Below are 16,140 nucleotides of genomic sequence, written 5' to 3'. Positions count from 1 at the left end.
AATTCCGACAAGTATTGCTGCACTTCGTGACATTTGTGTTGATTTCTTTTCTTATATTATTATGCATTCATAATTTGATAGTTTTTCAAGTCTGAAAAATTTACAAGAAGATGGGTTGATGTACACAAGAAATTCTTGGTTTGAGTTACCGAAATTGATTTTTTTTTCTTGCTTTTCTCCCTTTCGCTTTTGCTTCAACGTATTCAAAATGGGAGCCACCTTACTCCTCACCTTCTTCCATATCATTGGGCTTTTGAAAGTTGGGATTTAATTTCCTCAACATTTTACTCAGTAGTACCTACTTACTTATTTCCCAAAATTGATCAAGTTTTAGCCTTAAAGGAATTTTTTTATTTTTTATTTTAGCTCAAAAATAAATATTTCATAACCCCAATTCCTAGGTTAGAAACATAATCATAATACATATTAAATGATTACAAAAAAAAAAAAACTGATTTAGCAATCGAGAGGGATAAAATTCTGAAAAAACTCTCCCTCCAAAATACAAAATAAAAGATCTTAAAATAAAATTCAAATTGAACTAATTTTTAGAAATGAAAAAAATTGAAATCAAACCAAAACTATAGAATGATTAGAAGTGTGTCTGTAGATTCGGAGAAACTACACCGCCAGATCGCGCCACTAATGGAGCTGCGCGATTCGCTGCTCGAGGTTCGCATCTTCCACTTATGGCGGAAGCTGCGGGCGCACCACCTACCGGTACAGAATCTGTTTGAAAAATAAATGTCATAATTTATTTTAACGAAATTTTATCCTTTTTGAAATGAAAATAGCAAAATTCTCCAAATTTTCCAGTTTTTCAGAAGCTGGCCTCCCGTTGAGGCGTAGCCAAGGAGGGGGGATGTGGGAGGTTTCAACCCCCCTCCTGTCGATTGATCAATAATTTTATAACTAATACTTACATGTTAATTTTTCTTTGTTCCAGGTGAGTACAATTTTCTTCCAAAAATGATAGAATACGAACTCGCGTATGAGAATAAGTAGGTAAGTAATTTTATATAATCCTTATGAGAAAAGTTACCTAATTTTATTTGCAGTGGCAAATCAAAAAAAAAAAAATTAATCACAAAATTTGAAAGTCAGCTCAAATAATTGTCCATTAGGTTTGAATTGAGCTGATCTGATCTTCCGAATACGAGTTTGAAAACTGTGGATCAAATTTTTGAGTTCACAAACGATTTTTATTTTTGATGAATTTTTTAAAAATCAAACTTTTGGGTCAAAAATGGAAAAAAATCTATTTTACCAAATGGACCAAGAGAGCTGAAATTTGGCATGTGCTCTGTTTTCGACCCTACAAATTGATTGGAAACGGTTTCGAACCATTTTGAGTGTTAGTTCTCGAGCATACCCTGGCAGATTTTTGAAAATTGACATTCTCACAATATTTTTGATTTTACCCAATTTATAAACAAGAACAAAATATATCGATGTGATAATTGAATACTATCAAAATCCATGTGTGACGATATCGATGTTTGACTCATTCTAATAAGTATGCAAATCACGAAAAGAAAACCGCCGGCTACATGTGAGCACGAGGTGCGAGTTTCAAGTTTTAGATATTACGTCGTTCCACAGGTTCATAGTTTTAGTCATTAGTGTAGTCCACTCTGTATCATACTTTGTAATGTAATGTACCGTTTACGTGAATTAGTATAAAATACCTTTAAAATGTTTCGTACAGTTTTGGTTTTCGTATTAGTTTTTCTGTAATTTACCTCGATAAATGTGCGAATACGATTACGACAACTACTTGTTGTGTGTAGTGTTTTTTTTTTTCTAATACTGGCGAATGTTGATGTTATCGTGACTGAGGAACAATTTGTCAAAGTTTTCAATCAAGACTCATCTGTCGACCATAGATATTTGAATTTGTTCAATTTTACGTGCAGTTGTACCTACCTACATACGAGTATAATAATCGTGAGCTTTTAAAAATTGTTTGATTCACTAAATGGCCACAACTGGTTTTCGAGTTTGAGAATAAATGTCAATGTTGCTCGATCGGATTCGATACAACACGTGGTGAGTTCATTTCCTGTCAATATTTATCAGATTCAATTTCGGCATATACATAGAGATGTAGCAACCAATGTTTTTGGAGGGTAGGTGGAGAGTAGAAGTTTCCACTCGACAAAATATTGTGAATTTTGACTTTCAGGTTGGCAAATTAAAGATTTTGAACATTACTATGTAGGCCTAGTTCACTTTCATTTTGAAACTATTCGTCGCCCAACGATTTTTTTTTATCAAAAAAGAGCTATAAACAATTATTTTTAAACTTGACCTATCTAACGTGAGGCCGGGGGAGGTAAATCGTAGACCTACTACTGCGAAGTGTTCGTGATTTTAAAAAACAACCATGAGAATCGAAGTTGTAAAGCGAATAAAATTTCTAATCGTCTGGTAGCCTATAGTCATCATTTTTTTTCTCGAGATTTTATTTTTGAATCACTCTTTTCAAATTATAATTTCTGGTATTGAATTTTATTACTTTTTCTGGATTTTTAATGAAATTTTTTTATGAATTCACGAGGTTTTTACAACTTCCTATACTTACCTTGGGAGTTTCAATTCTTTTTTCATTCAGTTTGAATTTAGGTAGGTACATATATCTAATCTTGTACATATTATGGTTGACGTTTTCGAAGAGCACTACTCCGCAACTCTTAAAAATGTGGCTTTGCAACGTCACTGCTGACACAGTTTCATAATGCATCGCGAACCTATATTTACGACGTAAATTACCTATTTGTTTCAGGGGTCCGTTATTTATCTTGTCCATTTTGATCAAAGTTGAAAAAAAAAGGTTTGAATCGTAGGCGTACTCTTCAAAACTATTACTTTACTTTTAGAAGATGGTTTTTACGAAGAAGAAATTGTGATGGAGCTCAGGTAATTTGTTCTTTGGTCCTTTTTGAATTGAAAATATTCAATTCTTTCGAGGAAGGTCTACTAACTTGCACGCATTTTTATAGACGGACAAAGCTAGATCGCAAATAGAGCTTGCAATAATAATATATGTACCACCAGTTTTTCAGGTAGTAATGTGCATTTTTTGATTGTTGTCGAATTTTTGAAAATCAAATTTGGACCTAAAATCGAGGAGGGGAAATCAAAATTTTGTCGCCAAATTGACTTAGAAATCTGAAATTGTAGATATATCCTATTTTCGTCTCGCCTCGAAATTAGACAAGTCGACTAGAAGTGGTTTCACGTCATTTCGGAGTCTCCAGCGAGTTTTTTGAAATTTCAGTTTTCTAAAACAAAAACTGTAAAATCTATCCATACAAACTTCAGCACGTATGGTCGCGATTGGGGCTTTATGGTGACCCACTTCACCAATTACGGGCCATTTTTCCGAGATCTGTGGGTTCCATTTCGGCAGTTCGAACTACGGAACCATTAATTATACAACCTGTTTTTGGCATGCTGTACAAAAATATTGTTCCAAACTCGAACCGAGAGTAAATTTCCGCTTTCCAACTTCGTTTGGTGAAATTTTGTGGAAATTTCTGTTTTCGAATGATTTGGTGAGTCGAAAGCAGGGTTTATCCAGAATTTTAGATCCACTGGACAATTTGGTAAATATTACCAAAAATCGAAAAATGCTCTGAAATTCTGCTAATGCTATATTTTTGCATGTTTTTTGATGGAGCTGTATTCGGCTAAAAAAAAAGTCACGCGAGTTGGGTTAACTTCGCTTGTTAGGTGATTTTCTGTGCTCATACAAGAGGTATTTACATTTTCAGAATGCTACTCCTATTGAACATAATATCCACAAGCTTCCTGTGAACCATAAATAGATGAAGGAATAAGTACTACCGACTTTTTGGAGGAAAAATCCGCTATTGAAACATGTCAGGAACTTCGCATTCTGCTGGACAATCTAGAACAACCAAAAAGACACTTGATAAAGCTACTGAAGATTCCAGTGCAGTGAAGAGACAAAAAAGTACTAAAGATCATGTGGCGGCAGGGTTAAAATCAACAACTCATGGTGTCGTTTATCAACTGAAATTGTTGGTTCTATTTTTAATCCGAGGTTTGCATTTAAAATATGATTTTACTCTTGCAACTGAAATGGTCGCAGGTGAAAAGTTCGACGATATTGTATTCGGTTATACCGATGAAAATGGTAAAGATGTATGTCGCTTTTTACAAGCAAAGCATAAGCAAGTTGAAACTAAAAATAAAATAACCCTTCGTAATTTGCTCACAGAAAAAGATGGTGATTTTAGTATTGAAAAGTACTTTATTTCGTATTGTAAAATCAAAGAAAATCCCGAATTTAAAGATTATAAGTTAGAAGATTTTACCATCTGTACAAATAGTAATCTAGACGAAAATTTGACGAAAAATTTTGAAGAAATTACAGATCCAGATAAAATTTTACATTTTGAAAATCACAAAGAGTTTAAACGCTATAAAATTAATCGGAATGAATTTCCTGAAATAGAAAAAATTGTGCCAATGTTACGTCGGACGTCAAAACATCATAAACTAGCATTTATGCTTGCTGATCACGTGTTCAAAGGCAAATGTTTGGAACTGAGAGATTTATTCAAAGCCTACCATGTTGTACTCGGAGAAAAAGTGATTACGTGTGTTGTTGGAAATAATGATGTTGAAGTAGTTAAATTTCGTAGTGAGTTCACAAACGGATTGCCGGAGTTGAACAAGTTCAGAGAAAGTTTTTATGAGGAATATCAGCGTGTCTCAAAGACAAAGATTGAGGAGAATGAGTTTTGGAAGAAGATGGAAGAGGAAAATTTGATTATATCTCCGAATTTAAAAGAAAAAATTGAATTAGGTCCTAATCCTCCGCTTACCAAACTAGAAAACTTGGCTGAAAATATTGCAAAAGCAATAAAAGAGGCCAATACGAACACTGTCAAAATAATGTGCAGGGAACCTGAGGATGGTATTAGTAAAGATATTGATAGATTAGCAGGATATGTTTTTGTAAAAAAGAAAGACGAGAATGAAGAATTATACTATTTGAACTCAAAATTTCTTGTTGATGGTGAAAAATTGCCTGATCATTTGAAACAGTTTCGTACTGAATTCATTAAAAAACTTGAAGGTACCGGAATACAATTTTCCAAAATAAAACAATATAAATTTCATATAGCCAACTTTGAAACATGTGAAGAGGAGGAGTTTAATAAGAAACTTTCTTTACCTGATGATGATATAGATGGATTTTTTGAGAGTTTCGTTTTGTCAGTCAACCAGCCTAATGAAGAAAAGCTGGGTTGTATTATTCAAGAAGAAATTGGTAAAGATTTCAACTTGATTGATAGTGACCTCATGGCAAGTAAGCTTCAGGAAGATATTCTGGATTGGATGAAACAGAAAAAGGGTCATTTTTTAACAAATGAAGAAGGTAATGAACTTTTAGTAAAAATTCACCATAAAGTCTCCAAGTTGGTATTGATTGGCCCTACCTTAGTTTATCGTGCTAAGATGGAGGAGTTTGGAATATCGTTTTGTGAGGATTTTATTGCTCTACAAAACTTCTTAAATTCAGAAAAACAAATTTTCAACTTGATTAGCTCCTCTGACACAATTTTCAGTTCAATTAAAGTACTCCAAACGTTGAAAAACCGGAATAGCTATCAAAAGGAGGATAGTTATATTTATATGCGTTTGGATTCTCTTTTGCATATTCAGGATCATGTGATGGAAGTTTTTAGATGTGGCACGTCTAATTTATTAGCAATTGAATGCAAAACCAAGAAAAAAGGGGTAAACTGGTATGAATTATACAAACTGTTATCCGCTTTATTAAAAAATAAAAATGATAAAAAAGTCATTCTCATAACTTTGAAGGGTAATAAGTTTGCTAAGATATTTAAAACGGAGTTTTTCTGGGAAATGCCTAATCGTTATGAAGAAATTGAAGACACAAAGACCAATCTTACTGATCTGACTGAAGAATCTCAAAAAAACATTTTCAAGAAAGGAAAAGTTATATTTCTTGGTAAAGAAGTAAGTTTAAATGCAGTGGTAGATGCGGACTCAACAAATCTATTGTCAGAAGAAGTGTTATCCATGCTTATTAAAAATGATGAATTAAAGATAGGTAAACCACTCATTGACCATACACATATTGAGGTTGAGGATTACTTCATTGATCGTACCCTTATCCGCCATCTAGTGGTTAGATCAGATTTCATTCTAGAAGAAAATTTTTTGGTGATTGATGAAGAAAATCCAGATAGACCTTTTGAATTGTGTGATTATGTAAAGAGAGAGATTGAATCTAAACATGGGTCATATACAGATATAATATTAATTTCTGATTCGTGGTATGAATTTATAAAACTACATGAGGGATACAGGAAACAATATAATATACATTGGTTGAAAAAAGAAAAAGGAGTGAATGATAGCTACATCTGCAGATGGCAACAATCTTGTGGTGATCTAACAAAATTACGTACATATATAGATACATCTGAACACAGTGTTGTAAAATATAAACTAAACAAAATTACAGATGTATCTGATAAAGTGGTTCTTATTGCTGCTGAGCCAGGGATGGGAAAATCGGCTTTGCTATCTCATTTGTCACAGGAAACCCAGTATATACCATCTCCTCTGTGGATCGTTAGAAGCAACTTGATAGATCATTCCAGTGAATTCTCAGAGTGGCTAGAAAATAACACAGGTGCTATAGAAATCAGTGTACTGGAAGTTGTGAAATTTCTCTATAAAATGATTTTTGACAAAGTTGTATACCTCCCCGGAGATCCTGCAGTTGATGGGAAAATGGAAGATGTGTTGAGCTTATGTCTTAGACAGAATGGAGATTTTGAAATTGCTGCTGGAAGCAACATTATTAAAAATATGACAGGATCATCATTGTTGCAGATTAAGCTTTTTGCTCATTTTTTCAATAAGGGTAAAGTAGTATTACTGTTTGATGGATTTGATGAGATCAGTCCACATTATAATGATCTAGTTATGAAGTTACTAAAAGTTTTAAAAGATACCAAAGTTAAAAGTTTATGGTTGACTACTCGTCCTTATAATATTCTACGCAAGCCTGAAAATCAGTTCAGTGTGTTTGCTTACGAATTGCAACCATTTCTAAAAGTAGATCAGAACAATTTTTTGAAGAAGTTTTGGACAAAAAATGTGAAACTTTCAAAATTTGATGAAGAAAAAATTGATGTTTTTATTGACAAGTTGGTGAATCAATTTTCTAAAACTACAAATGATCCAGGTAGAAAATTTACAAGTATACCTTTGCAAATTCTAATGCTTGCTGATACACTTTCTGTTGAGTTTAAAAAAAGTCCAGAACCTTTTTGGGGAAATGAAGATGCACTAGCTAATAAGCTAGATTTAGTCACACTTTATGAGAAATTTCTTGAAAACAAGCTTGATATTGAGTTAGAAAAAATAATCTCTAATGAACGTGATAGAAAAAAGCCTGGCGCATTAATTGATAAAATTGAGAAGAGTTCAGAATCTAGGATAAGTCATGAAATATTGGCCGTGTGTTCGATATTCAAAGTAGATCAGTGTAAGAAATTGCTATCTAGAGGAGAGCTGGAAAAAATAAAGAAATTGAAAATACTCATAAGCGAAGCAGGGAAAAAAACAGGAGTCATCGTTAATATTGTTGATGATAACCCACAATTTATTCATCGTACTTTTGCTGAATATTTTGCTGCGCAATTTATTTGGAAAAAATTCATTTCCAACATTGAACTGAAAGAATTTGAGGAAAAATTTTTTCGTGATATGGTTATTGAGATGTTAATCAAGAATGGTGCGATACAAGTTTGCAAATTTTTGGCATTGATTGCTAAAAAGTATTTCTCCAGTGGCATTGATCTTTTCACAATACGGGAAAGTAAAATCACAATTTTGTTAGTGGAACTTACTAATCAAATTGACAATTATGGCGCAATCATGGACGATAATTTTAAGTCTACCAAGTTGTTATTACTAGGAATCATTGAGTTCATCTTAACAAAGCAAAACAATGAAGTAATTAATTTACAAATCAGTGAGAATCAATCACTAAAATTACTGTGCGTATGTGCTGAATTGGGATACACAAAACTTGCAAGAGCATTAACGAGTTTAAACACTGAATTGCTGAAACAACATCTTAGTCAGGAGGAAATGGCCCCACTGTCCATTATGGTTAGCAGCTGAAAATTACAATCTTGATATCATGAAATTTCTAGTTGAAAGGTTCTCTTATGATGCTGAGTGGCAGGATGAAGATGAACAATTTTTAATTCAGCGCATATTTCAAGAACGTGCATTCAAGGTTCTGAAATCTTGTTTAGAATTGAATATTATTGAAAGCGGGCCTTTCAAAGATCAGTTCTCTGATGATGAAAGCTTACTGTTATATGTAGCCCTTAAATACCGAGCCCCAGAAGAAGTGATAAAATTGTTGATAGAAAGAACAGATGCTGGTACCAAGAATGTATTTTTCCGTGACGAATATAAATTAGCAGGAATCAACATTATGCTTAGAGAATTGCTTAGTTATGTTAAGCCTATGGAAATAATTGAGCATGCTTTAAGAAAAGGCATTGATTTCTCCTTTTGTTTGAGTGATGTTCTTGATAAATTTAAGATTAAAAACGTTTGTAATCCATTATTATTAGTAAGGACTCCTCCCTTTGATCATAGCGACTTTATTGATCGTTGTTCTTCATATACTAGTAAAAATTACAATTACTTATACAATTTGTTCCCATTTATTGAACAGCTTTTGAAAGCTGGTATAGGATATAGTTACATAGATGCCAGACTCGGCCACGAACTCCATGATCCGCGATCATATTCAACTTACCGAATTGTTCAGCGACTCAATGACATGCATAAGCTTCTATATAAAATTTACAACATACATAAACAGAACGATAAAGAAAATGACGACCCAAGACAAATTTTATTCGGATTGATTTTCAATTATATTAGATCTCTTGGTATTGAAGCTGTGGAAATCACGATAAACCCGAAGGAACTACGTATATATCCTCATTATCAAGAGGAATGTGATTGTGAAGACAAAATTTATATACGAGACTTGATTTCCTGGGTTATTCGTTATTCTATGTATATGAAATATCTTGAAAGCGATGTCAAACTAAATAATACACAGAATTATACGATATGTATATGGCCTGTTCCAGAAAAGGGAACGATTCTCAGTGATACACGTGAAGATCCTTTTCCTAAATTCAAAAGTGTTATGATGGAATTGTTTTTTGAGTATTACATTCTACGAGCAGATGATAATTATAACTTGGTGAAATGTGCTGTAGATGAACTAAGAAAACGTGTACCCTTATTATTAGCAAATAGCAGTGCACTTCTGATTCCTATTGACTTTTTCTCTTTTGTTGGCTATGTTCGTGAGGTATATAATAAAACTGAGATACTTGAAAATGTTAATGAAAAAAACGAACATCGCAAAGAATCTCTCAATAAGTTGGTAAAAAGTTTGTTGTCTGATGTTTTGTTACTGCATTTTCATCAAAATTATAAAATCATAGATGCGTTGAATGAAATTTCAGAAGAAGTAATCAAACTTGAAGAAGTATTTAGTAAGCTGCTAGAAATCGGAAAGCAGTCGAGTGGTGAACATAATATAATACTTAATGAAGATCAAGTATTAGATATTTTGGGTTTGAAAAATATTACTTCTTCTGAACGTGAAGATTTACAAAAATTAGTATCAGAAATTTGTGACGATACCACGGGCTTTCATGATTTGGTTGAAATTTGGTCTTTGCTGGATAGTATAGGTCAGCGAAATGCGATACCAGTATTAGAGCATATGTTGAAGTTCTCTGAACAATTGAAACAAATTTTCGATTTATTTAAAGAGCTTCACGAGGGGTATGAAAACCTCATTTGTGCTGTTAAAGAGGATGATGTATTTGAGGTATGGATAGTGTTACAAACTGTTAAACAAGATTTTGTGAAGGCAATTATTCATGGTCAAGATGAAGACTATGGCTCACCACTACATTATGCAGCTCTCAACGGACAAGCGTACATAATAAACATCTTTTTAGACCATGGAGCTAATCCTAATCTCAGACTGTGTAACAATTTTGAGAAAATAACTCATTTCTCGCAAGCTGCGGAAAAAATGAAAAAAGACCATTTGTCAGAGGATTTTGTAAATTGGACTCCGTTATACTTCGCAGTGTTGAATGGCCACCTAGAAGTAGTTCAGAGTTTGATAGAGAGGGGCGCTGATGTTAATCATGTTCTTTATCCAGGACGGAGTGGTTATTCACCATTACATATATCAGCTTTGTCAGGTGGTAGTTTGAAAATAGCTCAGTTACTTTTAAAAAATGGAGCTCGTTTCAATGTCCCAAATGGAAAAGGTAAAACTCCTCTAGATCTTGCAACGTTTGGATCTGACGTTGGAAATTTACTCTGCTTTGTCAATGGACTGTTTCGCATTGTTGAGGAAGGTGAAAGAAATGCCGTTATTTCTGTATTCGAGGTGTTAGATTTTGATTCATGGGAAGCTGTCTTGAATGCGCAAAACATCGATTCTAAGACACTTTTCAAGTTGACCGAGATTAATGCGCGGAATGATATTTTCGAATTGCTTTCAGAAAAATTTAGATTGGTAGAGTCTCGCGTTCTTCAAAATACCGCACGCCGCCGCGCTGCGCTACCGCCTGAATCAAATAAAGCGCGCCGCCGCCGCCAAAGTTTTTTTCAACTACTCACTTGCATCGTCGGTAATCGGCGTGACGAATCCCGAGCTACAATTTTCCGCTGGTTATCCGATCGTATAGGTACGGATAGTCCCCTCGGATATCTTGTCCTTGCATTGCTTCGCCTGAAAAAACATCGTTTTTCTAGTTTTCAAAACTAACTTTTGCTTTCACTCCGCTCGTGCCCGTTTGCTTTTCATTTTCAAAATTGAAATTTTTAAAAACCTGTCATTCAAATTCTAGAATTTTGATCTAAAGTGAATAAGTTTCAACCCTTCCCTCGAAATACGAATCTTTAAAAGCTTTTGCTCTTGCTTTGCTCGGGTCGATTTCTATCAGTTTTCTGAACCAAAATAATCAATTTTTGAAACTTCCATCAAGTCGAATGAAAAATAACAATTTTTCAAAGCCTTACGGCGAATTATATCAATTGGCAAAATTGACAATTTTTCCAATGGAAAACTTGACTGATTTGTTGCGAAATTGTATAAGAAGACAAAAACAGAAATCAATTGTACAACTTGCATTCAAGTATCCGAATCTGAGAAAAAACTAGGATGAGAAAGAATCTTAATAGGAAGGGGATAAAATGTTGAGGGCCCCATTCGATGCATACGCAGCGGCCCCAACCAATTCAGTCCGTCACTAAATGCTAGTTATGGATGAAAAAGTTCTACCCGAAAAAAAAAAATTATGGATAGTTTTTACTATTTCACACAGTAACCGGATCCCATTCAAAAATATAAATTGTGATATTTACTATGAGATTAGTAAATTTTATTCTGAGAGTAATAAATGTTACCTAATTAAAAAGTAAAATGTATTTTTTGGCTGAGTAAAAATCACTATTATTTTTGAATGGAATCCGGTTACTATACTGAAATAGTAATTTTTATTAAACATTTTTTCCGTGTAACTTTTCAAGTTTTTATTTATCAACGACATGACAGGTGTAATTTTTAAAAAACGTTGAGCAAAATTTCAGAAAAATTAGTTGAAAAAGTTTTCGTTTCTTCATAGCATGAAAATTCATACAAAATTGAAAAAAAAAATCAATCATCAGTCAAAATGACAAAAAGACACACTTACCTATTCTATTTTTACTTTTTTCTACAAGTGGAGCTAACATGACATTCTTTTTTACAAAAATTTAAAAATGTGGTCATTAAATTAAACGCAGGATAGAATCTCAAAAATTTTAATTCATATTTTATGGATGGGGGGGGGGCAAAAAAATCAATGAGTGGTATTTTCTAGAGATGATAGGGAATTTTCGAAGAAAATTTCTTTTTGATCCTCCGCGGCCCCGCGCGGGTCCAAGAAAAAGATGAAAATTCAAAGTTAGCATTTTTACTCCAAAGTACATACCTATTACCTACATTCTACATTAAAAAGTGAGTAATATTTGTATTCAATTTTGTTGTCACGCCGAGACCAAGTCTTCTGGAAAAATCAGAAATCACGCTGGAGATTCCAGAATGGCCAAAAATGGTGAAATTTGGTTCTGGGGAGTTGATATCAATTGTAAGACTCATTTCCATAATTTTTACTGGATATAAGAATACATTTTTTTTTTTTTTTAAATCGCCGAAACGATTAGTTTTTGATTTTTAAGAATTCGTCGAAATTCGGAAAATCAATTTGGATAGCTTAAATTTTGGATGAGGAGGTTTCAGATCATGATATTTCCAAAAATAGAAGGCGAGCCTCTCAAGAGATCCTCTTCTTAATGTTATAGGGATTGCTTGGCTAATTGTACGTACCTAATGTTTTTAAATATTTCCTTCGAATGAGAAGTTGAGAACCTATTGATTTTTTGGTATTATGGTATTACCTACTCACATCACACATGACTCTATTTTTATAGGAATGACTTTATGTTTAAAAATGCTATGATGGATGTTTCTTCTCATCTCAGTTAATGATAAGATGACAACAGCATTCTTGTAAAAAAGTTTCTTCAAATCAAAGGCGAAGCTTTCTAGATTTATCATTTTTTCTATTACTTTGTTATTATTTATCTATATTTTTTTTTAAAATCAGTCAGTTTACTTTATTCCAGTCTTATTTATAGTCAATTACCTATTTTATAGTATAAGGTACCTTGACCTCCGTACTAGAGTGCGATTGTCGAGAGTTTATCGTTACCTATCTATTTACGTAGGACGTAGGTAATTGTATTTTAGCTATTAGATATAATTTTTTCTTATTTGTTAAATCAATATTCTAATACTTACTCACTTATTGAAATTTTTCTTTTGATTTTATTCATTCAAATCATCCAAAAGAACATGCAGTTATTTTGTATTAAACGACTCGATGCAATTGCCAGAGTATATTTTCGAATAAAAAGTATGAAGGAAAAAAACATTCATAAAACTCTTTTATCTGAAAATTTTTAAAAACAGAGAAATATTCAAAATCGATCAATGCATGTACATAATACATTCTGCAAAAAGGTTTCCCCTATGAAAAAGGGTACCTATAATGTGTTGATAATATTTTTCAAAATTTTTGATGTCCAATTTCTGTTTTGCTAGCGTTGATTCTTTTGGTAGGTACCTACTTATTTAGGTAAGTATATTTTTCGTATTTGGTGCATTACGATTCTCAAAGTATGTGATCTTTTTAATAGTGATCTAATTTTAAACTACCTATACTTTATGTATAAGTTACACAATGTCTTAGTACTTATATTTTTTCGCATTTGCATTTATGAATATGAAATTATTCATTGTGATATTTTTATGAGAATTGTCGAAATGAAATAAATTCCTGCAAGTATTGCTGCAGTTTGAAACATTTACGTTTATTTCTTTTCTTCTATGCGTCAATAATTTGATGAGGAAAATTCACGAGAAGATGAGGGTTTAATGTACATATGAGAAGCGTAGCCAAGACCCTCCCTCCCCCCAATAAATGTAACTTGAGCTTCCAGTAGGATGTTGTAATAGTGGAAGTGAGAATTAGTCCAGGAAAAATAACGTTTCATAGGGAAAAGTGAGGTAGCAAGCTGAATTTTGGTATACTGGTTCATTTTTATGTGCTGAACACGAATCCGATGAGTCCCCGCGCGTCCCTGGTGAGCGTTCTCCCCTATTGTGGATCTAAGCTCCCCAAAATCAGTTTTTTGCAATTTTCTCCCCCGCATTGCATTTTAGCGAAAAATATGTGGTTAGATAAGAATCTACGTCAAATTTCCGATCTATTGATATATCAACTCCCCTTCTACCCTCAAGGGGGGTGGTGCTAGAACCATTCAAATGAGAGGGGGTTTCTAAAAAGCTATTGGGGCATGGGAGGGGTGAAATGTCCCCCGAGAGCGTTCGAGTTGATACCAGCATGGAAGGTGGATACCATCGAGAAACTTCCACTTGAAAAATTTCAGATTCACACCACCTACTCTTTTTGGCGGACTTCCCTTTTCTGAAATTTCAATAACACTTTTCTCAGCCCCATTTCAACCGATTTTGAAAATTTTTCTGGAAGTTATGTATATCCTTAGTAGGTATCCCCACAAAAATTTTCAACCCCCTCCGCTAATATTTACCCCTCAAAATGGCATTTTAAACTTATTTTACGTTTTTTAACAATAGTGAAATTTGAAGGGGCGAAGTGCTCTGGAGAGGGATAGATGAACGTAGCAACACATCTGACGTCATATTCGTGCTCAGCGGTATCGAATCATAAGAAAACGACACCCTACTCATTAATATTGGTTATTTTCCCCAAAATTCCCATTTTACCCCAACCCTCCCTAAGACACATTTTTAGTTCTTTTACACCATTTTGAGGGGTAAATATTAGGGAAGGGGATTGAAAATTTTTGTGGGGATACCTACTAAGGATATACATAACTTCCAGAAAAATTTTCAAAATCGGTTGAAATGGGGCTGAGAAAAGTGTTATTGAAATTTCAGAAAAGGGAAGTCCGCCAAAAAGAGTAGGTGGTGTGAATCTGAAATTTTTCAAGTGGAAGTTTCTCGATGGTATCCACCTTCCATGCTGGTATCAACTCGAACGCTCTCGGGGGACATTTCACCCCTCCCATGCCCCAATAGCTTTTTAGAAACCCCCTCTCATTTGAATGGTTCTAGCATCACTCCCCTTGAGGGTAGAAGGGGAGTTGATATATCAATAGATCGGAAATTTGACGTAGATTCTTATCTAACCACATATTTTTTGCTAAAATGCAATGCGGGGGAGAAAATTGCAAAAAACTGATTTTGGGGAGCTTAGATCCACAATAGGGGAGAACGCTCACCAGGGACGCGCGGGGACTCATCGGATTCGTGTTCAGCACATAAAAATGGACCAGTATACCAAAATTCAGCTTGCTACCTCACTTTTCCCTATGACCCTTTTTTTTAGTTCAATTTTCCTGGACTAAATTGTGAGAAAAATTGTTTTAAGCAGAACTATCGTAATGTTTGCATAGGTAAATTCCAAGAAATATCCCTTAGAGAAGGAATATTTCTAAGGTGCCGGAATATCTCAAAAAGGAGAGACTTAGCCTATCTACTACACTATTCATCAACAAAAATCCATAGTTACCTTTTTAACCAATAACGAAATGATAACTCATGGAATGATTGTTTAAGCATAATCAGCCAAGATTATGCAGATCAGTTGAAACTATCTCAGGCATAGCCTGGCACATAATTTATATAGGTTAGATTAGGAGAGTACGTAATTAAACATATTTTATACTCTAAAAAGATCGATCCTAAAAGTGACTAACAAGACTAACATCTCGTCACCTTTAGATCACGATACATGTTAAACATAGACGAAACTGTTAATTAGATCTAGTGAGGACAAACGCAACCCCAGTAAAAGAATTAGACGATTACCTTAGCAGATGGTTAAACACTTTTCACGACTGTACACATTGGCTGCCTCTCCCTGGCGACCCCAATAATAGTCACTTCGGCAGCTATAGTTCTGATAGACGACATTTTTGTGTGGTTATCATCCTTGATGTCCGGATTAATCAAGGATGAGCCGAAATAGATTCCATGACCATACGAGGAATTAACGACGCATCACGTTAAAAATACAAAGAAACCATCTACGGATGGGTACATCGTTATGTGGGGACCAGAGCATCGGAAGGATACTCTGGTCAGCCTGTTTAGCTGGTTGAAGGTTGAGCTTAAGAGGAAGCTATCGCGAATTGTTCAATCCGAAGACTGATTTTTTTAACAGAACGAACCTGGAGCTGGACCCCAGGTTCGACAGAATTATCGCGCAATAGCCTTGAACGCCCCTACAGTAGAATTTACGTAATTTCCCTATAAGGACAGCAAGGACATAAAATCACGTTACAGAGGGGTTACGATGTGATCACCTATAGGCGGTCAGGGCAATACCGCTCATCACAATGTGCCTT

General features: G+C 34.1%; 1 protein-coding gene across 1 annotated transcript; it reads left to right on the top strand.

The window, feature by feature from the left end:
• Positions 1-2,784: 2,784 nt before the first annotated feature.
• Positions 2,785-13,546, top strand: LOC135836931 (uncharacterized). The gene is made up of 2 exons (XM_065352014.1): positions 2,785-2,919; positions 3,777-13,546. Exon 2 carries the CDS (start codon positions 8,222-8,224, stop codon positions 10,907-10,909), a length of 2,688 nt encoding a protein of 895 aa, XP_065208086.1. The 5' UTR covers positions 2,785-2,919; positions 3,777-8,221; the 3' UTR covers positions 10,910-13,546.
• The last annotated feature ends 2,594 nt before the right edge of the window (positions 13,547-16,140 follow it).

The sequence above is a fragment of the Planococcus citri genome, chromosome 1, assembly GCF_950023065.1.
Source record: "Planococcus citri chromosome 1, ihPlaCitr1.1, whole genome shotgun sequence".
NCBI lineage: Eukaryota > Metazoa > Arthropoda > Insecta > Hemiptera > Pseudococcidae > Planococcus > Planococcus citri.
This window is presented reverse-complemented; position numbering and strand designations above follow the sequence as displayed.